Source organism: Macrosteles quadrilineatus, unplaced genomic scaffold (assembly GCF_028750875.1).
Source record: "Macrosteles quadrilineatus isolate MER2022 unplaced genomic scaffold, UCM_ALF_1.0 Scaffold_3__2_contigs__length_128488019, whole genome shotgun sequence".
Lineage (NCBI taxonomy): Eukaryota > Metazoa > Arthropoda > Insecta > Hemiptera > Cicadellidae > Macrosteles > Macrosteles quadrilineatus.
In genome coordinates, this window is record NW_026542596.1 from 42,898,392 (window position 1) to 42,925,497 (window position 27,106).

The 27,106-nt window shown below is 34.0% G+C and overlaps 1 protein-coding gene across 2 annotated transcripts in view; it reads right to left on the reverse strand.

Annotated features, from left to right (window-relative positions):
* Window positions 1–27,106, reverse strand: part of LOC128988337 (sodium leak channel NALCN) — a 42,370-nt gene that overhangs the window by 15,084 nt on the left and 180 nt on the right. The window contains exons 2-19 of one of the 2 annotated variants that reach the window (XM_054409531.1): window positions 26,703–27,028; window positions 25,231–25,416; window positions 24,336–24,559; window positions 23,887–24,015; window positions 23,135–23,280; window positions 22,312–22,559; window positions 20,393–20,614; window positions 19,554–19,721; window positions 18,329–18,520; window positions 17,583–17,720; window positions 13,877–14,083; window positions 10,807–11,003; window positions 9,456–9,578; window positions 7,020–7,193; window positions 4,880–5,059; window positions 1,683–1,935; window positions 1,190–1,357; window positions 13–221 (exon numbers count right to left, since the gene is read on the reverse strand). In XM_054409531.1, coding sequence (XP_054265506.1) covers window positions 13–221; window positions 1,190–1,357; window positions 1,683–1,935; window positions 4,880–5,059; window positions 7,020–7,193; window positions 9,456–9,578; window positions 10,807–11,003; window positions 13,877–14,083; window positions 17,583–17,720; window positions 18,329–18,520; window positions 19,554–19,721; window positions 20,393–20,614; window positions 22,312–22,559; window positions 23,135–23,280; window positions 23,887–24,015; window positions 24,336–24,559; window positions 25,231–25,416; window positions 26,703–26,807 — 3,269 coding nt within the window. In that variant the 5' untranslated portion in view covers window positions 26,808–27,028. Of the gene's footprint in view, window positions 1–12; window positions 222–1,189; window positions 1,358–1,682; window positions 1,936–4,879; window positions 5,060–7,019; window positions 7,204–9,453; window positions 9,579–10,806; window positions 11,004–13,876; window positions 14,084–17,582; window positions 17,721–18,328; window positions 18,521–19,553; window positions 19,722–20,392; window positions 20,615–22,311; window positions 22,560–23,134; window positions 23,281–23,886; window positions 24,016–24,335; window positions 24,560–25,230; window positions 25,417–26,702; window positions 27,029–27,106 lie in introns of both variants that reach the window. The other variant, XM_054409530.1, reaches the window with a different exon arrangement.

A 27,106-nucleotide genomic window follows, 5' to 3' on the forward strand; every position in this document is an offset into this window, starting at 1 on the left:
TTTTTTACTCACCACACTCGAGGTACCAGCATAGAAGGGTAGGACTCGTTTGGTCCAGGATGCAGTTTCATCTTGGTGACAAACACACGTCTCATGAACACACCGACGCACTCCTCTCGCTTGGTGATGGTCGGGTCGTTGCAGCGAGCTAAGCGACCACCAAACAGCTGCACGCCGTAGCTCGCAAACACAAACATCAGCACGATCAGCAGAATGGATACCTATGATAACAAGGTATTTATTAATTTATAGACATTTATTTATGGTAAAAATATTGAGTATATAATAGGTTACGTACCTTTGTCCGTTTTCAATCTTATACTCGTTTACAAAATTTTGGCAGTTTAAGGAGTTGAAATCCATCCCCTCGACGTCTTGATCCTACCATTAAAACATAGCTGACAAGCAAGATTTGCGATTTGTCAAAAAGTCAATCAGCTGAAACATACATTAAGCAAAAAAAAGTGGCCCCTTCCTCTCAAACTGCCAAAATATTGTGAACACACTATAGGTAGGTAGGTCTTAGGTGCGTATCTTACTATATATTGGTACAGGATTTTTTGAGAGGATAGCAGGCTTACCTGAATGGGAAAGAGTCCAAACTGGCACAGGAAACACAAAATAAAACTTTACACTATATACACAAAACATTAGAATATTTCACTGTCACTGACAGCATTTTCAACTAAAGCTTCCTTAGTTGAAAATGCTGTCAGTGACAGTGAAATATTCTAATGTTTTGTTTATATAGTGTAAAGTTTTGTTTTGTGTTTCCTGTGCCAGTTTGGACTCTTTCCCATTCAGGTAAGCCTGCTATCCTCTCAAAAAATCCTAAAAAATCTAGGCCCTTGTGCTCTATGCTACACCCTTTATACATTGGTACAATCAGTCTTAGTGGCAAGAATGTTTAAATAAAAATATCCTAAATTCTTGATAATTTTTGTTGTGGAAACCTACAGTCTAATAGAGAGAGAGGGAAAAATATCAAATGGAACTACATAGTTTGGTCCTGAAAAATGTTACCAAATAACCGTCAAGCAGCTCTAAATGATTTGTGCCAAGTTTAGTATAATGTATTGCCACAATGGTGACATCATCAGCTTATCAATGTGAAGTTTAGCTGAAGTCTGCCGTGTCAAACTTAAAACGACAAAAATTACATAAATAGTTAAAAGCGCATGAAACTTACCAACAAAATTTCTTTGAAACCTCTGCACAACTCGTCAACAACTTTGCGCATGTGAGGGACCAGTGTGAAGATGCGCAGAGGCCGAACACAGCGCAGAATCATCAACAGCTGTGCCCCAGAGTTGGGTGGAACGCTTTTGGGCATCCAGCAGAGAAACACCAGGCTCGTCTATAAGAGGAACCAATAGTTAACATATCTCAATGACATGTTTGTTCTTCCTTCAAATCTCAGGACGCTAGAATGTAAAGGTGGGTGTTACTCAACGTAATAGAATAAACAATACTATTACAGATGCCTCAATTTGTTTGGTGGTTATGTGTAAAGTAGTTTTCTGTTTCAAAAATAAATAAAAACATTGTTTTGTACAAAATTTTTATTTTATACCAAAATATTCTTTACATCCTTGTACAAAAGTACCAAAATTCCACATGTAATGATCGACCACCATTCCCAACTTTTCACAACTTGTGAAACTTTTATGTAATAAACTCACCGTGTAAATAAAAACGTCCAATATCGATGCAACATCTTTCATATAGGCTTTCGGTGTGAAGAATATTCCGTCAGCAAGAATCTTGAGTGTTAGTTCCAGAGACATGGAGATGACGAAGATGTACTCGGCAACCTGCAGTATCGGCGTGGACATAACACGGAAGTTTGGGGTCTCAAACATCATGGAGATGCAGGAGAGGGTGGTAACGCAGATCATAACCCAGTCCAAGTAGGTTACCAGGCTTAGGAAGTTGCTGGAAAAAAGGGTGCTCTGTTTGAAACAAGTTCTGCAACATGAACCGGGTTGACTTAAAAAATCGACTTTTCGGATACTGAGTAGGCGTGTCATATGGAACAGCTGTACTCAATTTTTAAATGAATACCCCAAATATCAAAATATTTCCTTTAACTTGTCTCATTATTTAAATAATGGTTTAGTTCCAACCAAAGTCAAAGCTACAAAATTTTGAGATTTATGTGCATTGCATAATGTTTAAACATGATAATTTCAGATAACAAAAAAGAATGTAGGACATTAAAAGACTAAGGAGGAATTTGCTCAGTATGGACTTTTTATTACAAGAAAATTACGAACTTTCTACATAAGTTACATAAGTAATTTTAAGTTTACATGGTAGAAATTCTATAGTGAACAGGATAGAAAGACAAGCATTCAAAAAGAATCAAAGAAGGAATTGCATCAATAAAGGTAGGAAAACACTTTTCACAAAATTTAAAAAAAGTTCCTGATTTAAATAATCTTAACTTAAAGTTCATATAATGAATTGATTTTAAATTTTTCACTTGGTGAAAAAAAAATCATTTCAGTCTAGAAAAATAAGCCGTATAGCTTAAAAACCTTGAAAACAGTTGAAAGAAGAAAACCTTAACAGTAAAAAATTATAGTTTGACATTGTGGGGAAGGTTTTTAGAAAGTCTACTGATGATTAAATCAAGGATATCAACAGAACCCCTGATTGAATTAGTTTATAATGAACTATTTAAAAATCATCTTGTCTTCACTTGTATTTTTTTAAACATCAAAGATGATCAATGGATATAGGCAAGGTAAAAGAACGGGAGAGTACCTTTCTCTATTTTGTCTAGTAAATATTATGAACAAGAGTAAACAAGATGAAAAACATACAATCGTTTGCAGTAGGTCCTCATTCCCACAAACATTTCTATTTAGCGGTAGGTAAATTGATGCATCACAACGTAGTAAAATTTAAAAATTGGTTGCTTCTTATAACCTAATTTATCATTTAAAAAAAATAAAGGTATCCTACACAGTTGAGGTGTTAATTAGGTCATTAGTAAATGAAGAAATAATCCAGCTTTGTCACAACTACTATTAAGTATTTATAAAGAGTTCAGGAGCAAGGACCTTCTGCAAAATACCCCAAAACTACGTTAGTAATCTATCTATTGTGATTTTGCATTCTAGGGTCTAAGCCAAAGCAAGCGAGTGGTCCACTATCAAGCAAACTGACATCTAAGCCTAGCATTAGCCAAAAACAACCAACAACACTACCGTACAGGGAATAGTGTCATTACTTAGCCTGCGGTCGTTTCCCGTAGTGAGAGCTGAAATAGAAAACTCCACTAAACATCAAGTGAGCTAGCAGCAAACATGGTGAAAACCACAGAGTATTGGGTCTCTACAAAATGTACAGTTGTAACTAGTAATGTGTCAAAACCGAATCTCAAATCGGTCAACACTTTTAAAAGTTTCAATTTCGACTTTGAGATTCGATTGGGGAGTTTTGAGATTCAATCTGTTTTAGTTTTGAAACTACTGACGTGTTTTGGCATCATTATTATTTATAACACAATTTACACACAAGCTCGCAGTAATGGAGCAAACAGATTGCCACTAACACTGATAAAACAAGTAGGTTATATTGTGGACTACAATCAGAATGCAGGTACGATAAATACAAATATTTGAACAAAGTACAATCCAGTTTCATATCGATATTTATCAAATAAAATAAATATTGACCACTGAATGTTTTAAAATTGATTCAATATTTATGCTTATGTTAGTGGTAGGATTTAAATTTATTTTGGCGTTTGTTGTTTATAAAAATATTTTTGTTAGGTTTAAAGTGTATTCAAGTGTGTGTATTTAGGTCATGTATTCTAGTTTATTATGCCAGGGGTCTTGAGTCAATTTCTTTCAGTTTTGCTGGTGAAATAAACATTTTGCTAAATCTGTATTTTACTCCTAACCAGGTAACTGGACAACTTTTGTGTTTGGGTTTTGAGATTCTGGATTTCATTTGTTAAATTTTGGTTTCGGTTTGGAGATTAACAATTTCAGATTTTGACCATCACTAGTTGTATCTACTAAAATTGTAGTAATATTATATTTTCTGTAAATACACATCAATGGTGTTATAAGGGAGCAGTCTAAGCCTTGGCATTACAACCTGTGGTTAGAGTACATCGTAAATAATTATACAAATGAATGACAAAATCCTTACTTCTCTGTCTCTGGCATTGTAAAAATATCACTACTTGAATATGAGTTTGTGTTTATTTATTTAGAGTGAAATTATTATTTTTTTATGTCTATAGGTTTTTATAAAGTGTTCATATAAGCTATGGTCAGGTAGGCTAAATTTAGTCATAACCGAGTCAGAACTCTTAATGCAGGTTTTAAAAATATAATGTGTTTAAAACTCAACTTGGATGAGAGATAATATGAGTTAACCAAAGCAACCGTTGGTTGAGGATAAATATGACATTAACTACTGTTTTCATAACACAAGAGAAGAAATTCTTTGTTGTCCTCTTTTAGATCTGGACAAGAAACTTCTTAATGATCAGTTGGATAGTAACATTTTATATATCAGCGTTTAACTTAATGAAATTTGTTAAGTAACAAATCTATAGTAGTTAATATAATGGTAAATTATTATAAAATTCTAAATTTTACATTAAGAATTGATAATGTATTTGTGGCTTTTCTACAATACCATTTGACTGATTCATTGAACAAATTATGTTTCCCTGTTTCATATTACATTTAGCTAACACAGGTTAAGTTTTTTTCTAAACTTTATATCCATACACTTTGCATCCTTGGTTTCCACACCTAAGGGATCGTGCACGACAAACCCTTCTTAGGTTCGTCCACAACACTGAAAACACATCAGGCGTAAAATGCAAAATATCAAAGAAAACACTTACTGAAGACGTTTGTACTTGACTTTTCGTTCTTTGCCAGTCAGTGGGTCACGAAGTCTAGCGTCATAGCGAGCGTAGACAATCAGCTGACAGGCTTTGCGGAACTTTGACTCTCGCGGGACGAGGAACAGCGGAGTATCAAACAACGGGTGGTTCTCCCTAAGGTCTTCCTCCCGTTGATTCCTAAGGATAATCAATGAAACTAAGTGGTGTCCAAGGATTTTGGTTTGGGTAGTAGGCGTACCTGAATGGGAAATAGTCCACTCTGGCACAAGAAAAGAAAACTGGTACCAAATAAAATTTGACATAGTTGATTTAGAAAAATTGTGACATAATCTATTGATCTAGGTGGACATGGGTTAGTCACAGAGAAGTAAGATACAGATGAAACATTCAATGGTACACTTAAGTGGTGTCTAGCACTAGTTGCTGGTGTCTAGGGCATGTACAGTAGACCCCCTCTTAACCGACCTCGTATTAACCGATAATCGGATTATTCGCCTTTGATCGTAAAATAATACAGTTTGTTTTAACCGACCTTGCTTTGAGAGCAGCTCGGTTTAACCGCCGCATTCTAGGAATCTCGGCATTTCCGCCTTCCAATGGGCGATGAGAACTGAACCATACGCTTATCTCCACAGGATATGACTAACAATAAGTTATCTTGTGAAGATCACAAAAAATATAGCATAGCCTATTGTCAGTTTGTCATCATCGTTCGTAGCTCGAGCACATCTGATCTGATTTGTTATCTGTGCGGCAAATTTATAACATCATAAAGTGCGTTACGATTTTGAGAACTGATTATCTTATCGCTGGAGTAAACAAACAACGCAACTTGTAGGGAGGGCAGGGAAGGGGTGTTAACAACTCCAAGGTCAAGATAGTTTTTGTGCCTCGAGCCTCCAGTGAGAGGCTATAAATAAACGTCCTGTCTTTTAACAAAATGGTCGCTTGTATCTTTAATGACGACAAAAGGTTCTTTACTGTATTACGATGTATTTGGAAAGCATTAATTAATACATTACAGTAGTAAAGTTATTGAAATAGGAATTTTATTGACTCTTGCCTAGTATTATATTATATTAACTGAAAGTAGGCCTATTTGACTTAACCGTGTTTTGTGTTTATTTGTGACATTTCTATCAATATGAAAAAGGAGATAAGAGTAGTTTATTTTATAAATAATGCAAGTATGACTTCAAAATAATGATTATATAATTCCAAATGAATAGCACTTTATTATGTTATGATTTTAGGGATTGCCCGTTTTATCCGACCTTTTGAATCATCCGACCTAGGTCCGGTCCCATTAGGGTCGGTTAAGAGGGGGTCTACTGTACTACAACGGTCACAACAGGAGAAGAAAGACCCTGGGCACTGTGCGATAGGAATTTCCGCATAGTACTCGGAACTCGCCACTAAGGCTCTTTTTTGCTCTTCCCAAGTATAATTCTCACACAAAATACTAGAACTGAAAGTGCATGGTCGTCCCATAAGCAAGTGTCCTCTGTACCTTACTTCTCTATGGGTTGGTTTCAGTTTTTTTGGTTGGATTGGTGAAAATAAATCTGGCAATAGTTATTATAGTTATATTCTCAATGTAATGCAAAAACAAAAACAAAATCCAATTCATGACTGGCTGGGTAGCTGAGTGGTTATATTGTTCGCCTAGTAATCAAAAGGTTGCCGGTTCAATCCTGAGAAAAGTCAGTAGCTTTTTGATGGTTCGAAACTGGACCCAGCTGTTCCTGATCATTGGGCTTTAAATAAATTATCCTGACTAATGAAACCGCTGATCTTAGTCAGTAACAAAGCTACACAGGTCATCACACACCATTCTACACTCATCCTTCACTCATATTTGGGTTAAAATATGCACCTAGGTGGCGTCCCCATCTCAATGATTGATAGTTGATATGGTACCTTTGACTTTTACCTAATGATATGTCCTGATGGATGAATTAATCTTGAAGGAAATCTTTCAATTACAGAAGAGAAGAATGCTTATCCACAATTGAACTTGGTCACACACAAAGCAGCAATATTTCTGATCATTAAATGCAAGAGTGTTGACATCTAAAAAATACATCATGTAAAAAGAGAGTAAGACAATTTTGATAAAAATTAATATCAAACCAACCTTCTCATCTCGGCCTGCTGACGCTTGGCCTGTAGCAGTTTGATGTCAAGGTCGTGAGGCCGACGCGCCGACGAGCTGACACGGTTCATAGCTCCGATGTCTCCGTTCTCCATCAGATGTTCATAAGTCTGCTTCAATTTGATGCTGCCGGAGCGGACACTCCGTCTGATAGACCTGTTTGCAAACCCGTGGTCACACGAGAACGTTAGACGGATAGCACACCAAACAACAAAGAAAGTAAAATATTTGCCTATCGATAGAAGTAATGTTATCAAATGGAAAAGAGTTTAAACCAACACTAAAATGGTTTCATCAAACTAAAATAAATATAATTTCAAGAACATGTTTACAGAACATCAAGCAATAAGCATAGACACTGAGAGAAAACTAACAGCAATTTTAAAATTGTAAAGAAGATTAAGAGTCCTTGGAGCCTAGACGTTCTAACTCGTAAAACAATTAAAAAAAAAACTACAAAGAAAGTTTCTAATCTCACAGTATATTAGATATTTACATGAAAATCAAACTGGTGTTTGAAAAAATATTTTGATATGGTAAATAATTCTTCAGCCGCTGTTTGAAATTAACAAAATTAACATTGCTCTAATGGCGGGCAAATCCAAGATGGCCGTTAGCTTCCATGGACTCCCTTGGAGAACAATTCAAAACTACAAAGAACATTTCTAATCTCACAGTATACTAAACATTTAAATTATAATCACTTTGGTGTTTGAACAAATATTTTTGGACGATAAATAACTCTTCAGCAGCTGTTTGAAATTATCCAAGATGGTTAATATTTGACTAAATTCATCCTACTAATCTAAAGGTTAAATACCTTGTTGCCACTGAATCCTGAATAGTTTTAAAGGCTAACGGTTTTGGCACACTTAAGGTCTATACTTGCACCCTGAACCCGTAGCAGCGCCGAGATCTTAGTTGTGTGGCCGTATATTTGTCCGTAAAAATGTTTGTGTCCAAGTTCCTTGTTTTATCGTCTTGTATATATGTTTTGAAGACTTTCTGACAACCACGCCTTAAGTGTGTCGATTTCGTTAACCATTAAGACTACCAAGGATAATGTTGGTATTTATTTAACCTCTAGATTAGTAATTGTTAAGTAATCCAGATGGCAATACTTCAAAAATAAATTCACCCCTTTATTATTTAACATAATTATTGTCTTTCATTTGTTAGAGTGGCAACATTTTTATTTTTCCGCTTTAACTAAGGAGAACTGTAATTTTATTCATCCTGTTTCCAGCTGAATGCTGTGGTAGTTTTAAAATGAAAATTTAAGCAGTTGAATTGAGCTACTCGATGTCACACAGTTTGCTGATATCAGTAAATTAAATTATTTCTCTTGAATATGCCCAACTTCTTAACCACACCAACTTAAACGACAACTTATTGTAAGCAAGTGCATTTCTATGTCATAGACAACTTTGAATGTCAAAAATTACGATAGAAAATAGAATTTAGACTTTAGCACATTCTTAGTGGCTTATTTAACAACTAGAATATAATTTTGTCTTGGCCAACCTAACTGGATTATTAAAATGTCACTTGAAAAATTATCTATATAAATAAAATTAGAGTTTTGTCTGTACATAGCTCAGAAATATATATTTTTAGGTTATTTTTACGTTTTATACATTAAAGGAGCAGGAACGAGTCTTATCTCTATTTCTGTCTGTCTGTCTTTCTGTGACTAAAACGAGTATTTGAGAAATATATTAATTGATTCAAGGCCGAACCTAAATAAGCAGTAGTTAACAGATTTACAGCTTTTAATATTTAAAAAGAGTTGCATAATTAAAGTGAAGTGAGTGTTTAGAATTTATCCAACTCCAAAAACTAAAAAAACACTTATTCATTGACAAAATATAAATGTATTAATAGTTAAGAGATACAATATGCCAATGCAATTATGCCACTGACATTAAGATAACGAATAACGAATAAAAATAATTTAGCACTGCAATTGATTTGACATTTTAACTATTTACTCTTACTGTTTGATTTACGGCCTACAAAATTGGGTGTTTGCCATTCAAGATTCAAGATTCAAATAGTCTTTATTCAATATATAACATATATGAAACATACATGTATCTGAATAGAGTCAAAATCTATATACAAATCATACACATTAAAACATAGATCTACGCAAATGTCCATTATGAAAAATAAATGGAAATTCAAATGAAATATTTTGTTTTATCTACAAATTCTTGTAATGAATAAAAAGGATTTTTTACTAAGAAATCTTTTAAAAGTTTTTTGAATTTTTTGAAATTTGTCTCCTGCCGGATGTTTATTGGTAAATATTGTAAAAATTTCAATCCTGCATAGGTGGTTTTCTTTGTATAATATTCTAATTTATGCTGAGGCAATCATGCATGGTACCATGCAGTACCAACATTAAGTAGTTACTTTTTCTGGTCGATCCTCAGTTGTTTGGCACTACTGATGGTTCCTTGAGGATTGAGAGGGGACTTTCCTGGCACAGGGATGACGGCTGAGTCACCCAACATCAGACGCTGGTTGTTGGAGTCACTGAAACAAAAGAATTTGTATTTGATCTATTTTTGTTTTAAAACATTAATCACAAAGAAATGGACAAATGTCAAACATTGAAATGGCAAAGTAAATTTATTTTATTGGCTAATTTTGTTGATATCTTTTGTAGGATTTTGTTGTAGGAAAGTAGTCAGTCAAAGTGAAAATTCATTGTCAGGGTAATGATACTTTCTATCTTAACATGTTGAGTGCAGCCTACGTTATTTAACGTAGTGCGTGACTGGCACGCACGGTGGACTACGTTAAACTACCTAGCACAGCACTCCTAACTCTAAAGTATTGATCCAGTGTGAGCTCAGCCTCACATGGGGAAGGTCGTTTCGCTTAGTGCTTGCTGTGTCAGTTTTATACTTTCATCCAGTATGATTCGTTTTCAGATCCGACAATTTCATCGTTGGTGGGGAGTGTTTCAAATTTTGTGTAGTATTGTTTTGTCTTGGATTTAGTGAAATTGAATAGGATAATGATAATTACTGTAGTGTAGCCTTGTGGAAGAAACCTAACCTCAAAATTGTGCTTGACGCCTTTTTGCGGTATTTTTTTATGGCGTATGGGTTTTTCGCCCCTGCTTTTTCCCTCCATTTGGCAATACTGAGGGCCTGCTAGCAGTTTTGTTTTGTGCTGATATCTGTTGGGTTCTTGTAAAACTAGTTCTACAACAACTGGAATGCTGTACATGCTACAATATGCCTTTCATTTGGATTAAACTACATTTAAACGTTTTCACGCACTTAACCACGTAGCGCATTAGCCACCGGCCGCAGCCGGCCATTGCACAACCGCACTTAACATTTTAAGGTCGACGTTAGGTTGCAACAAGAGAGTTGAACCATTGCTTTACAAAAAAATGTACAAAATGCTACTTACATATACTAACAAAAGAAAAAAAAATTGGTTGGTAAAAAGAATTGTCATCGCTGCTGTACAGTTTTCATCGTGGAACACCTTAGTTGGATTAAAAAAAGGATTTTCAGTTTGCTGCCCTAACTTTATCACTTTCTATTAGTATTTCTTTCAAAAAGAAAGAAACAATAAAGCACTAATTCATACTATATTTAATCTTACAAAAACAAAAAAAATAGCTAAATTGGTCTTGTAGCTGTTGTACGATATCATTAAAATTTCTTTGTTTATATTTACACTGTTAGGATATGAACGATATATGTTAGCAAACAAAACTAGGTAAAACCAAACCAAAACTTACTTTATAATGTAGGTGATTGCAGCCTTTCTGAGGTCCGTATTCACATGGCGAACTTTAGGCAGATTGTTCAACAGTTTTATTGGCCTTTGCTTGCGGTAGACTACTTTTGAATCAAACACTTCAATTATCTTTTTAACACCTTCGTTTTCATCGTCTCCCAACTCAAACACAAATTGTCTCATAAAGCTGTCTCTAACCTGAAGAGAATAATAGAAAAGACGATAACTATGGGATAACATAGACATACTTTATTTGCACATAACATTCCATAACATTTAGAATAGGTGCATTGTCAAAATTAAATCCATACATAAAATATTTAACATTAAAACTTTTAACTTAAAATTAAACACTTAAAATAAAAAAAAAATTCTAAATTGTAGTTTTGTAAAAATCTTCAATTAAGTAAAAAGCCTTGTCAATAAGTAAATTATCTATTGTATCTTTAAATTTGGTTTTGCTTACAGTAATGACTTATAGCATGGCGGAAGCACATTGTACAATCTCAGCCCAGCATAGGCCTACAATGGAGATTTTTCATATAGGGTCAAACGGTGTCTGGGTAGTCTAAATATATTTTCATTTCGGGTTTCATACCTGTGATTAAAATGTATTGTTTCTGGTAGCTCATTTTTAACTGAATGTATGTAATTTAATAATTCTAGAATATACAACCCCATTAATGTCTGAATTCTTAAATTTTGAAAAAGTTTCTTACAAGAACTGCGTGGATGAGAGTTGGTGATAATGCGTATAATACGTCTTTGTAACCTGAATAAAGTTTTAATACCAGTAGCTTGACCCCATAAAATTATGCCATATCTTAACACTGACTCCACATAAGCATGATAAACTACTTTAAGTGTCTCAATAGAAACACAGTCCCTTAAATGTATGAATAAAGATGATATCAACCTAATTTTGTTATGTAAATAATTCAAATGTGAATCCCATTTAACTGCGTCATCTACGTAAACCCCTAAGAATTTATGAGCTTCAACTAAATTAAAAGAACAGTTTTCCATATTTTTGTGTCTAGTAGAAAATGTAACAATATTTGTTTTTTCAACATTAAGTTTCAACCCATTTTCTAAAAACCATTGCTCCATATCCTTTACCACACTTTGCAGAGAAGAAAACATTTCAGTTGTAATTTTTGATCAAAGCAGTAGTGTCATCGACAAAATGAATTAGTTCTTTATTAATAGCTTTTGGAAAATCATTAGTGTAAATAAGAAAAAAAAAGTGGGCCCAATACTGAGCCTTGGGGAACACCTGTGGATATAATTTCCCATGGTGAATAATGTTTGTTGTTATCTTCATCTTCTAAAATTAAAGTTCTTTGTTTTCTTTCAGAAAGTTAAGATTGTATTAAAGAAAACCAACTTCCCCCAATCCCATAATCATTTAGTTTCAGCAACAGGAGTGAGTAATCCACACAATCAAAAGCCTTAGACAGGTCACAGAAAACACCTGCTGTGGCCTGAGACCTGTCCAAGGCCTCTGCAATCTCATTAACAAACTGAGTGAGAGCAGAAACTGTGCTTAAGTTTTTTCGGAAACCAAATTGTTTATTGTAAAATTCTATAAATTGAAAAGGAAAGAATAAAATTCAAAACATCATTAAGCGGTGGTATTTTACATATTTATAATGTGTTCAAAATACTTGAAAGTTGTATTCGACGGGAATTACAATGAATGACACACTTAGTCAAACACAATATTAAAGATGTAAATGTAAGAGGGGAGAGGTCTATGACCTTGGAGCACTGTGGCTGGGCTGGGAGACAAGTGATTTATAATTTGTTCATATCCCTTCAGTCTCAAAATTGGGACCGTCTCCGTCAGCATTTAATTTCACATATTTTTCTGGAAAGTGCCCCGGTTAAGCCACTACACCGTTGACCCGAATACAGTTAATCGGTAGTGTAATATTTTAGAAAAATTTTTGTCTTATCTGTAATTTATAGCTGAAGTTGCAACCTTTTATATTTAAAATCCTAATTATATGTAGGACTAGCTGTGTACCCGTTCTACGCACGGGGATCTTATAATATTCAGTTGAAACCTTCTTATATAACGAACAGCAGTTGGTTTGCATATTTTAAGATATGCTGGCCAAACTATTATACATAGCTTCATTTTATGTTGTTTTTTGTTGTTCCGGATCGGTATGACAATCAATAAAAGGTTAAATTACCTCTGTGTCTGCCGGTCGATCCTATAACGGTAGGCTTACTTTTATTTTTACTATCTGATCTCGTTTGCATGGCTCAATCACGTCCTGGTTGAAGTTCGTTCGCTACGCTCACTCACCTGTATGTTGGAGCTCGTTCGCTGCGCTCACTTTCCTTCAGGTTAGCTCGTTCGCTACGCTCACTTGCCTTCAGGTTAGCTCGTTCGCTACGCTCACTCGCCTCCAGGTTGCAAATTAGCTGTTGTCATAAATGTAAAAGAAATAATAGTGCTAGTGCTGCACCCTGTTGGTAATCCTTGTAACTTTAATGCTATTGAACATCACAGAACAGAACCAACTTGTTTAATTGAAACAGCTGTTAAGATTCAATAATTTCATTTCTCATAAGGTTAACATGGGCTTCCAGAAATTCCACGTCAAAAATCGACAAAAACTTGATTTTCAAGGGTTTACTGTTAAATATCTAACTGTCTCATATTCGATGAAATACGTCTAAAACCATCTCATATATGTATAGTATTTGGAAAATAAGTTTCAGGCGGGACAGTGCTATAGTTATTGAGGAGTAGTTGTAATAAAGTGCGTATTTTAGCGTTACCAAGAGAATGACAGATAGACAGACAGACAGACAGACAGACAGACAGACAGAAATTGAGATAAGGTTTGATTCGGTTTCTCTGACCTATGAAATGTAAAAATAACCAAAAAGTTCATTATTCTAAGCAATGTACAGACAAAACTCTAATTTTATTTATATAGATAAACATAAACAAAATTAATAAACAGTCAACATTGTATCAGTAGGCCTATAACAGATGATTACAAGTTAAGCTATTATAATTATACTATTTAAACATTCTAAAAAGTTCTTACCTTGGGCAGAATATAATCTGATGGTATTTTATGAAGGCTAACCATCTGAGGACTATCTGGAAATTTTTCAAACACCCTCAAACGAAACGGCAATGTTTCTTTTATCTCTGCACTCTGTTCACGGAATTTTAACTGCTTGAGTTTTTTTATGTCTTCGTCAAGTTCCAAGTTGTCCAAGATAACGGCAACGAACAAGCTGAGCACAATCTGGAAGGAAGTTGAAATAATGTGAGATGCAATAACAATATTAATTGAGCCAGAAAACTAACATAAGCAACCTAAAACAGTAAAGTACATAGCATGAACAAGAAGCATAACAGGTTGTTGTTATTGTTTGCTGATTTTTTATCAAAACGTTCAGTGTTAACAAACCCCTTTATGACAACAGTTTATCCGAAACACTTATTTCACATTCAAGCCTGCATGCATCGGCTTAACATACAAACAGCTGTTGTTAGTGAAGCGTCTAGAGGAAGTGAATTGTAAATTGCATTTCATCAACCAGGGTTGGTACTGATTTTGGAAAATGAAATTCCCTGACTTTTCCAGGTTTTCCAGACTGATATTATACTTTTTCCAGGTATACCGTAAGACGATATCGGATAGTCAGAATCAAGTATTATTAGAAAAAATGTAGGCCTAAATAGTTTAGCGCATCGCGGTACTAGCAGTGTTTCCATACGTGGGATTATTATCCCGAAAACAGGATTTATAGAGCATGAGCGGGATTTGAAGGGGATGTGAAAACAGGAGTTTTGGCTATGACGTCCGTTTTTATTTACTATGCCTTATTTTAGTGAAAAACTAACCCCAATCAAAAAAAATTACCTTAACAAAATATAATAGCAAAGTTAAAACAACTATTTAAACACAACTATGTCTAATTTAACACTCGGAATTTAACATCAAAAATCTTAAGGGATTAAACGGGATTTCTTAACCCAGTGACCGGGATTATATTCTTTTAGTCGTGTAGAAACACTGGGAGCTCGGTGCGTTCAATTAAAGCCAGTAATCAGAGGGCGATGATGGAATGTCTGTCGATGTTCGATGTTTTTATATCGATGGTAGGTTCCCGATGTTTTCGTCAAACTTCTATGTTTTTGACCAAGTATTGAGACGTAGATGCAAAATGTAGCATATCTGTAAAAAATGTAGTCTTTCAAGAGAAATTCCAGATTTTTTCCAAAATTCCCCGACTTTTCCAAACCAACAAAATTCCCTGACATTTCCAGGTTTTCCCTGACCGTACCAACCCTGTCAACACAGATTTTATCAATTTGTTCATTTTTTTGTTTAGAAGAACATGAATTTAGAATCTTGAATATTCAAAACTGTATAACCAGATGTAACCGTCAATACTGCTGAAAAGGAACTGTTTACTTATTGTATGAGGTAGGAGGCTCTTATACTGTCAATCGTCCGAAGGTTTTAATTACCCTACTTTAGAAAATGTTGCTGCAGTGGTAGTGTAACATTTGTCTACACTGAAAATTTCAGAAATACAGTAAGTGTTGAATTTAGGGTACTCGTTGCCTTAGGCCAAATTAAATCGAATGACCCTCGCCCCAATGGACAAAATCGTGAACGTAGCAGAAGAATCAATGATGATGTACCTGCAATCAAGGGTACATCATCATCGTCACCCAGGATCGTGGAGAATTCGTTATCAATTTTATTTTATTGTTGTACAATATGATTTGGCCCCCTTTAGCTTGTGGTAAATCCGGCACTGAAGAGTTACCATAACAGTTTTACTTTCATAAGTAAAATCAATTATTGTAAATATGAATGGTTTAAATTGCACAGTAAAACATTTAATCGTGGTGAACATGATTTGCTTAGCTAAAAATAACAAGAAGAATAAACCTAATCCAGAATCGCAAGTTGAAGAGTACAGTTATGGTCTATGAACTGTAATGACTCAAAATTCAATGTTTATAATTATAGTCCTTATTTTAATTTCAAACTCAATCTTGTTATATTTTCAATATTTATCCATGTCCATTGTTAATATTATTAAAACCATATTGTCTCAACATATATATAATTTACAATCAAAATTTATTCATTGGCTTATCCAAAATTATTATTCAAAAACAAATCCTCCAATCAGAACACCATCCATCTGGGTTCAAGATTATTAATAAAATTCAACCATGTTTTTATTTATGTGAACCCCATAACTTGATATGATTTACAACAATGAAAAGGAGTGGCAGTTTAAAAGCATCCAAGAAGAACATAAAAGTTTAAACTCTTAATTGTGAAAATAATTGTCATATTATAAAAGAAAGTAGTGTCAAAATTTCCAAATTTTACTGAAGAAAGAAGAATTTAAGCCTTTAAACTAAGAAGAAAATTATTATTACAGAAGATTGGTGAGAACATTCCATTTTTATTAAGTTATTGACTCAGACTAGACTCTTCAAGCATCCATTTGGACCCAATTTACCTCTCTTAATTAAAATCAAAATCCTTCCTATTTAACTCATTGTTTCTAAAAGATTATTTAATTCATAACTTACCATAACTTACTTATTGAAAATTTAAATTTGAAATCTTTTGATTCGGCCAGCACGAATCCCCACCCCTGAACAATTTTTGTAACCCTATTTTAACCATTTAACTTATGTACCATTAAACCTTGTATTTTAAAACCTCTGTCCTTGTAATTATTATTGTTTAACTAAGATAAGATTAGAATACAAACCATATTTAGGGTTTATTTCAGAACCATAGCCTGATAATGCTTGAATTCAATACCCCCGCCGCAGCAAACCTGCAGACTAAGCGAATTTCCATTTGCCTGATTGGATTTACACTAAAATGTCTACTTAAAAATTGAACATTTATTTCCTATTTAAATAGAATTAGTTTAACAGGTACTTAGGTTTGCTGCATCAGGGAGGGTAAAACTTATTTTTTTTGTAAAATGTTAATAGTTAGTAAGAAATAAAAATATTTTCCAAATTTGATCAAAATATGTTCATAAACAAGCAAACTACAACAGTTTACTTGTTCTCCATAAGAATAACATGGGAATTTAAAATTTAAATGTTTTGGGAATTTTCTCCGTAACCATTAGGCGCATAGTAACACTTCAATATACTAAATTATTTGTTTTTTTAAGGTCTACAAAATGGTTTGGAAAGAAATTGCTAAATTTTATGTTTTTTGGGTCAAAAATGGGAAAAACCTATTTTTACCCCATAAAACCCCCTGTAAACCCCCGTTCCCATAGTCCGATCATGCTGGTTCGCGAACTCGTTCAAGTTTATCCCGCCTTACACCTTCAAACCAAATTTGATCAAAATCGGACAAAAATTACTCAAGTTATCGTGCGGATGGACACATATATATATATATATATATATATATATATATATCTCTATATATAGATATATAAAAATTTGAACGAATGGTGTTTTTGGCCTCTGGGGACATCAAAATGAAAAAGTAAATCGGTCCCGGGCCTAGGTCTTACCATGAGACCTACGGTAATAGCTACTTCCCTATAGGGAAATTCGCTAAAAAAAGGTAAACTAATAAAAAAACACTAAACCGCTATAACTTTTATTAAATTGTCATTCTAGTTATCCAGTTTAATTACGTAAAATGTGTCTGAACATTTTTGTTTTATGATTTTCTTACAATCTTGTATGAAGCTTCTTTAAGAGTATGATTGTGATCATAGATGACTCACCAATGTTACAAACAGATGGTAGAGTATGAAGTAGACAGCCACTAGAGGTGCTAAAGTCTCCCTTGTACGCAGCATAGTTTCATCCATCACCTCCACCCATGCTTCTTGTGTCAGGATTTGAAACATGGACATGAATGCCTGTGATAACAAAATCAGAATTAAAACTTTCAATAAGCACTTTCAGTAATAAAGCTATCATTTCAACCATTCAGCATTAATTTTTTTGGGTTATTTCAAGAACGGTGTATCACCAACATCCCCAGCCCAAGAAAAGAAACAGAGGAAGAAAGACGGTCAACATGATTCCAGTCTCTGTTAGTTATTGTGTTAATCGCTCTACCCGACGTTGGTATAAGCAGCGTGATATAAGGTATAAGCAACGTAAATATTGAATGAATCTAGAGACTGTAGTATTAGTGATATGAAGACAGCATAAGAAGACCTCCTGAAGATGCCACACTAGCTGCCAAAGTGTATAAAGGGTGATGTATAAACTACTAGCTCAAGAGCACAGGCAAAAAAAGTAATAAAAATAATCCAATACTGATCCTTTAGGTCTGCGTAGTACGAATTAAATCTGTGCCAATTAAATCGAATTAAACTGATAAGGTCTTAGCTCTTTATGATAACCTGTATTTACCTCATCTGCATAATATAAAACATTCATTGGATGGACAAGTTCAATATATATTTAAAAGTTATTAATTATTATTAACAGGTAAGGTATGAACATTTTTTTAACATACCTCAGGAAAACTCTCAAATTTGTTAAAGTCACACAAGAAGCAAAACAACTGCATGGATATACTGGAAGAGATGATCAGCAAACACATGGTGAATATTATCAGACTCCCCAGCTTCTTGCCTGGACCAAAGATTTTGTACACAAAATCCTCCAACATCGGAGAAGCTTTTATAAGACGGACAATTCTGAGAACCTGAAAATGATAGTACCGGTATATTACGTAGCAAGTACAGTACAACTTGCCAAACAAGTCACGTAGGATACTTTACAAACTACACAGAAAAGGTAACACATTTTTATTTGGTAGGTTATAAGTTATAATATTTTTGTACTTAAGAAAATGAAGTAGGCCTTATTTCAGGTGGCTTTAACAAATTAGAAAATATAATATAATTGGAATTGGTAATAGTCGAGTAAACAGTTTGTATTGTTTTGTACACGGAATCCTTTGTTCAGAAGGCAGACATATTTGCCACAAATTCTGAATTTAATGGGTGTATACAAATGTCCAATGGGTCAACTGTGTCTCGTAATATTTCAGTAGTGATTCCTTGGATTTGTCACTAGTTTTTTAAGAAACTTTTTATCATATGGTTCACAAAGATTATAAAATAACCTTCTGCATATTTAAATCACTTCTCTTTCAGTATTGTTTTTAATTTACAATGATTCAACATTGTATTGCTGTATTGTAATCAGCTATTTATTAAATCAGCTGTCTAAGATCGCTCAACCCATTGTTCATTTGATGAAACATTTCTTTGTATACTGGTGTTTTCCCTGACCTATTAAAACTATCAAACATAATACCAGTCATTAAAAAAGGTGACCCAAAAGATATATCCAACTACCTATTTCTTTATTGCCTAGTTTCTCAAAAATATTTGAGAAAGTCGTCTTTAATAGATTGTGTGATCAAAATTATCACAAAATGAGTACTATAATTTGGTTGTTTAAACGTTTATAAATTCTCTTCATATTCCCACGGATGAAAAGGGTATTGTTTTTATAACTTTTTTAAGCTTGAAAATGAACCTTTATGTTCAAAACCATAATCGCCTGACGAAAACCTGATCAATTAAAAGATCAAATATGAAATCTTATTTCTATGAACATGATATAGAGGTTAAACACGTTTAGAATAATTTAGGTTGTTTAATCTGTTTGAATTGGACTCAAATATTAACCAAACATGATTTTAGATTGACTATTTTACCCGGACATACCTGAAAGTACGTTAGGCCGGAGAGATAGAACTGTGGGATGATGTGCAGGGTTGTGCCGATAGTCAGCAGCAACTCAAACTTGTGGTACGAGTGTTTGAAGTAGCCTCGGAAACCAAGGCACCAGATTTTGAACAGAGCCTCCAAGTCCAAGAATATTGTGAATACAACCTAGAGCCAACAAACAGTTTGGATGAATTGTTTTCAATGATGTAGTAGATTTTCTGCATAGAAACGTTCTCCATAGTCAAAAATCACAGGTCACAAATTGATAAATATGACTAATGAAATAGCTTATTCCCTGGGAAATGTGCTAAAAAGCAGAGTGGGAACGTCATCAAAAAGCGTTCCCGCCCCACTTCACCACTGATTGTTTTCCTTTAGGGTATTGTTTGAAAAATTTTTATTTTTTAGCTAATTTAAATCCAACAATAAAAAATTTTACTAAACCTCAAGTATGCTCATAAACTACCGTACATTCAAACATTTTAAAAACTGAATTGTAAAACTCATCATGTGTCTACTAAGAATTAATTACTTTTGTTTATGGTTATTGATTACTGTACTTGTACCTCTACTATTAAATCAAAATAAAAATGTAAGCACCTATCCAACCCTTATTTTAGCTCATACTTTGCTAGGGCGTATCCTCATTTGCCTACAATCTGTTAAGTACATGGTGATAGACAAAACTAGGATTAAAGATTTAAGAGCCAAATTTAATATTTTTAGACTCCATGTACTGATATACCTAATAATGGTAAGTACAAAATTAACGAAACACACCTAAGTACTCTTAGGTCTGAAACACTGATGTTAAAATCCTCATTTGAGTTAGTTACCTCAATATAGTAGTAATTCTCGTAGAACGTAGACCGCGGTCGCTCGTCATGTTTGAAGTGCATTGTTGCTGTGACGATACCGTTGGCCAGGATTACACCCATCATCAACAAACGGAACGAGGCCGAGCGCAGGATTGACTGACAAATTGGGGGGGCCAAGCCGTTGTCTTTGTTTTCGTCAAGCGTCACTAACTTCCACCCGTTGTCATCCCCTGTCAGTATCTGTAATACATATAATGCAATACAATCATAAGTGGTTAGGAAAGCTTAAAAAGCTTGGAAGAGTTATTATGACAAATTATAGGGACTAAAGACTAAAAGACTATGAAACTGTTGTTGTTTCTGAACGGTGAGTAATCATTAAGTGTAAGCAATTTTGTTGGTGGCGCGACGAGTTCGGACTCAGGGCAGCGATGTCGTGGGTTCAGATCCTGGTTCCTAACACTAATTTTTATCAGTACAGTTCACCCTTGTACTCGGATTTGGTATTTGTCCTCCTTTCTTAGCTGGATACGTTCTAGACTCAAGCTTCTGTGGCCGATGTGGACAGGCAAATGCCATGTAAAAGAGGCCGCAAACCTCTTTGAAAGAAAAAAAAACATCCAGCAAACAAAAGTAGCAAAGCAAAATATAATTTTGATTCTCTCAGTTTAGGCCTATTTTTGAATTGTATGACTGATCAAAATTAATAGCCAATACAACATCCTTTACATACACTTGACCAACTTCTTGTAAATGATTACAGTGTAAGTGTAAAAATGTCAAGTAGAGTTGGAAGACATCTTTATTTCATGTACACGTATAACAGTGCCATAAACTATGCTATTTAAGAAGTTGTTTAGAAAACTATCAACATAAATATTAGCAATTGCTTGTTAATAAAATTGGACATAATCCTAACAGGTACTGGGCCAAATTATTTCTAAGAATTAAAGGGAGGCAGTAGCAATGACCGCTCCAATACAACCTACTCTCTCTTACAACCAACCCTAATATTATCGTGAAGATTTAAGAGAAGATTGTTTAAGCTGGTTATCTGATATTTCTACAGAAAAACTTCACGATAAACTCAATCCTAGGGTATTAGCAGAGAGTTTGATAGAAGCATAAGCTATGGATAGTTTACCAGCTAAAACAGTTAAAGGGATGTAACTATCAAAGACATAGGCCTATTACATGTATTGGAATACATGTAATAGGCCTATGTCTTTGGCCCAGTAAAATTTGGTAAGTTTATTAAATTTGCGTAATTTAATTTATTCTGCTCCAGCAATAAAGAAGACCACAGCTATATTATATTTACAGTGATAATATTATTATTTATTACAGCTAGGCTATATTTTAAACTAAATGAACTTCACAACAATTTTGGCGTTTTTGGTAACGATGGCCTGAGGCCAGGGTTTTTAAGGATTTTTTAATGGATAAACAGCAGGCTTAACTTACTGACGGAAATAGAATGAAATACACAAATAAACACATACAATTTTGAGAGCTACTAGCTCCTTCTTCAGTAGTAGAGTCTTTATATGTTCTTGTTAGTTGCGGAAGGAGGAAGAGAAATACATTGTATATCTTAGTCTGTGGCTTTTGGTCACTAAGTATCACCATATCACTATTGAATAATACTATATACGAATATTTAGAAAAGCCTAATATTTTGGGTAGAATTATCATCTGAGGTTTAGGTTTGGAGGTTCTATAGGATTTGGTTATCCACTGGTAGGTTAGCTCCCATCATATTAATTCTAAAGGAGTTGTAAGCTGGGGAAGTGCTTGAATAACAGTAAAGCAGCTACAAATACATAGAAAGACACTACTACTGAAGGAGGAAGGAGCTAATAGCTCCTAAAATTCTATTTGTTATGTGTTTGGTTCTCTATAATTTTGTTTTATAAGTTAATACGGCTTTATCTTACCTGGGAAGCAGTTTTGTTGGTCATGTGACCTCGGATGCCCCACATCTGCTGAAATTGAACTCGGATCTCATTGAATGTTTCAGTGATGACAGCGATGAAGACGTTCTTGACCAGCCAGGCGAGGAAGAATATCATGGTGCTGAAGTAGAAAACAGCGCGCCAGCCAGGGAGGCTGTCAATGGCTCGGTACATGATGAACACCCAGCCTTCCTGTGATGCCGCTTGGTACACAGTGAATATACTGGTGGCTACAACCAAAATGAAACAACCCATCAGATTCCTTAAAAACATACAATCCGACAAGCATGATTGATTATGTGTGTGTGTAGATAAGATGAAACAACACAATGTTGGTGTTCACGTAGAGAGTTGTGAAGACTTAAAGTGAGTCTCATAGAGAACATATTTTTAAGAGTGAAAAATAAATTGACAGAAATTTTGAATTTCAAAATTTCTCATCAATCTTCTCTCTAAAGAAGTAATGCTTTAGACGAAATGTTAGTGATGTATTGTGAGGCCTTTATAAGTTTGCTAATCTGTATACCAGAGTTTTTAAATATTTTAGGTTACAGTTATGACAGACATCATTTAAGTATACTGATTTGAAAACAGGATTTTTTTTTTAATGTGACCTATAATTATTTACAGACAAAGTTAAAACAATAGTAATTATTTACCCAAATATAATAATGTACCATTTTTTTACAGTTAACTTTAAAACAGAAATCTCTAATATTTTTTTAATAGTATGCCTAATGATTTTTATAGAACTTACAATATTAATTAGATCAAACATTTACAAAATCAAGTCGTATTTAATTACCAAATTCATCAAAGCCATTGAATCCCATGACGTATCGGGACATTTCCAGCTTCATGCATTTCATCCCAGGAGGACACTGATATCCCGAGTCTGGATCCACAGAGCAAAATGTATCAGGGATTGCCAGACTGTTGATTGTGATGCGTCTGAAACAGATGAGGTTTTTATTAGAGGAAAAAATCTTTCATAATGATATATAGCAACACTATGGTAATTGTCAGGTAAACTAACCATGAAATACACGAGACAAGATTCTAATCAAACGTAATGTCGCCAATGATTGACGATTAGAATCTTGTCTAGGGCAGGCCTTGCTATTTCTTGGCCTGGTAGATGATACCTTAGACCTCACGGCCATTGATCAGAGCTTAATTGTTACGGGATGAACCATGCTTGAAAACCTACGTTGTAAACTTATATCTATGCTTTTTCCCAAATTGTAGCAAATATTGAGCACAGTTTTCAGCCGTTAGAGCCTATGTTGAGTAATGGTTGTTTACATAGTTGGATAATTTTCTGTTAAATACAGATCAAACCTCGATTGTCGGTACCTTAGGTTAGGTTGGTAAGTTTATTTTATATTTTTAAAACTTACAAATAAACTTACTAACCTAGCCAAACCTAAGGTGTGGTCGGTATAACAGAAAAAAATCGATAGTCATATAAGCGATTGTTTAAATTTGTAACTTTATGATTAAGATATATTGCTCTTTGGGCCTAAAGGGTTAAGAAACTATTGCCTAATTTCTTACTTTGGATCAGTAGTGTTCAAAACACAATGGTTTTTCAACTCTCCAAAAAATTGAACACCCAAAAGTCCGTAGAGTGACATGAAGAACAAGAAGAAGAGAGTCACATTGTATATCTGTTGACTGGACCGTCTGGAAACAGAAAAACAATCTTATTCATTGTTTACTTACAAACCATAAATTGTTGAAAGGCATGAAATCTGTTTTAATATTACAAACAACAGTTTAATGCTGGGGTAGCCTATAATAGGCCTACTTTGAAATGATTGAAACACAACTGATTACAGTGATAATGAGTTAAAGTGACCAAGAGCTTTAAATTTTAATCACTAATTAATTAACAAACAGCCTAAGTTTAATATAAGTGGCCTAATCATCTGGACATTTTGGCAATCTAATAGTCTTATTCTCAGATTACCCTAATTACAAAATCTTTACAGTAATAAACTTACTTGAAAATCTGGTTAATGCGGGATTTCGGCATGGAGAATTTGAGGAAGACGCGAATAAACCGTATCATGATGAGGGGTCTGGGGGAACGTAGAATAGAGAGGTAACTGAACCTAGGGACGATGCCGAGCATTTCAAACATTTGTAGAATAACCGACACCCACAGGAAGAACACCATGCTAGCGTCAAACTGACACCAATGATCCTTTAGGTATGGAACCTCCCCCTGGAAAACAAACTTGCATTGAAAGCTACTTAGTAAAATATAGGTACCGTATAACTTTCTTTATATATTCGTAGTAATTATTTTTAAGCATCGATTTAGCTTTGTAGAAGTAGCTGAGTATTTATTGAAAGTTCAGGAACTAATTTTGATCATAAGTTAGGTTACAGGCTAAGTAATAGACAATAGACAAGTTTGACAATTAATCTTTATACATTTTTGTGAAAATGGATAGTGATACTTATTAAGTTGAAAAAGGTGATTTTCAACATTAAGCCAAGTAAAAGATTGATATGGTTTCAAACGAATTTAAAACATAGTTGGCCCTACAGTATAACATTTAAAGGAATTTTTTTAAATCACTTGATAGAATACAGTAGGCTCTAAGTGCAATATGAGCAACAAGAATGGCATGATTCAAATTAATTTGGCAAAACTTTGATAGCTTATCCGACTCCATCATAGTAATTCCTTGTTACAACGGATACAGAAATTTAGTTTTTGGTTAGGCTAATTTTAACAATCGAATCAATACTTTTATGTTTGATATTACATATTACATTGGAGTCAGATATCAAAGTTTCACCAATACCGAAGCGTATTTCCTACATCTTAATATTTCATATCTAGCTTAACCTTTAGCCTATCAAATAAATAACCAGGAGGAAACAAACCTTGAGAATGCCTCTTATGTGCATTTTTGCTATCATCTCAGCTGTAAAGAGGAAGGTGATGATAAGATCACAGCAGAACGTGATGTACTGTAGAGGAGGATAGCGTTCAAATGTTTTCGGCGTGTTCAAGCTCACAGACAGTAGACTGATCAGGGCACATGCTCTCATAAGTCTTCTCACCCACAGCTAAAATTTGCAACACAGTTGTTTGAATTCCTTTAAGTGTAAACCGATTAAAGATTATTTTTTCATTACCTTAAGGAGGCTAAACACATTAAATATCGATATATCGAAAAGAAATCATCAATAATAATGAATGTTCCCTTTAACAGGAAAGTAAGTTACGGTACTTAAAATGTTTATATCATCAGTTGTGTTTGCTAATAGCAGCAGCAGCAATCAGAAATGTTTTATTTAATGCCTAAAACTCGTCCAATCAACTAAATTGTACAACAGGATTATATGGTTTTAATACCATCAAGCTAAGGTAAGGTACTTTCCTGTTAAGTTAAGGGGAACATTCATTATTATCAATGATTTCTTTTCGATTTATTGATATTTTTGTTTTCCTTTACCATCCATATTCCATCAGTTTTAATATCTTCAAATGCATTTAAATTACAGACAGACAGACAAACAAGTCATAAGTCATAAGTCATAAGTTCTTTATTCCAGAATTACAAAATTACATTGCATTGGAATAGTCAAGTTTATAATGAAATGTACAAAAGATAAAATATAAAAAAACTCTACTAACTAAAACAATGTGACCTTCTAGTAATACGTCTAAGTTATACTTGGTTCAATAACCAAGTTATTGAGTTATAGCTCGTATTAGAGAATAGGATTAAGAACTAAACTTAATCTTGTTTAGGCAAAAATAATAGCCTTTATATTGGATTAAGAAATGATACTATTCTTTACTAACCTAACATAACTAACCAAACTTGCTGTAGGCTAGGTTACCGTTTCAAAATTCTGGTTTAGCCTATAACAGAAAAGGCATATGGGGAATGAGCTGTCAAACGGAATTTTGAAATGTTACAGCAAGTTTGGTTAGTTAGGTTAGTTTAGAACAGTTTCATATTAAGTTAATATAATATTTTTTTTATTGTTGATACTGAACAATATGTATTCATCGTAGTTGTCAGGTGATAAGTTTCAATTTGTTAACATCAATATATCGAATAAAAAAATAAAATATTGATATATCGAAAAGAAATTATTGATAATAATGAATGTTCCCTTTAACAGGAAAGTACCGGGGGTAATTAGGCTGCTTTCAAAATCGTGTAAAACATAGTAGCCTAACTTACATACTCCACTTCCTAAATTAATTTTCTAACTGCTAGCTTAACTAATATAGGCCTATACCGATAAGTTATGCTCTAACTTACTAAGTTACCACTATGAAATGTTACGTTACAAAAGCTATAGAGTATAAATTAATGATTAACTTAATGGTTACAAACCTTATTAACCCACTCAATGTCTGCGCTTTCATTTAGAGCTTCCTCCGGCCCGTAGTCTGCAAGCACTTGATCGCCCTTCAAACTTTGCTTCCTTCCCAGCATCATGGTTGCAATCAATTTTAGAAAACTGTGCCTAATTGAATTTCTTCCGTTACTTTAGGTAATGCCGAGTAATGATTGGAGGAGTGTCTTGTTAGTTTTGAATGTTGGGCGATCCATGACAGTTATAGGCCTACAGGAAATGAATAATTTGTACATTTCCAGGTGAATAGGCATTCACTACTTTTCGCTAAAGGCATATTGGAGGAATTGTCTATTTTTTCATCCTGAAACATAATTAAAAATTTACTTTGGAATATTAATTTGATTGAGTGAATAAACGAATAAACCACTTATTTTTAACA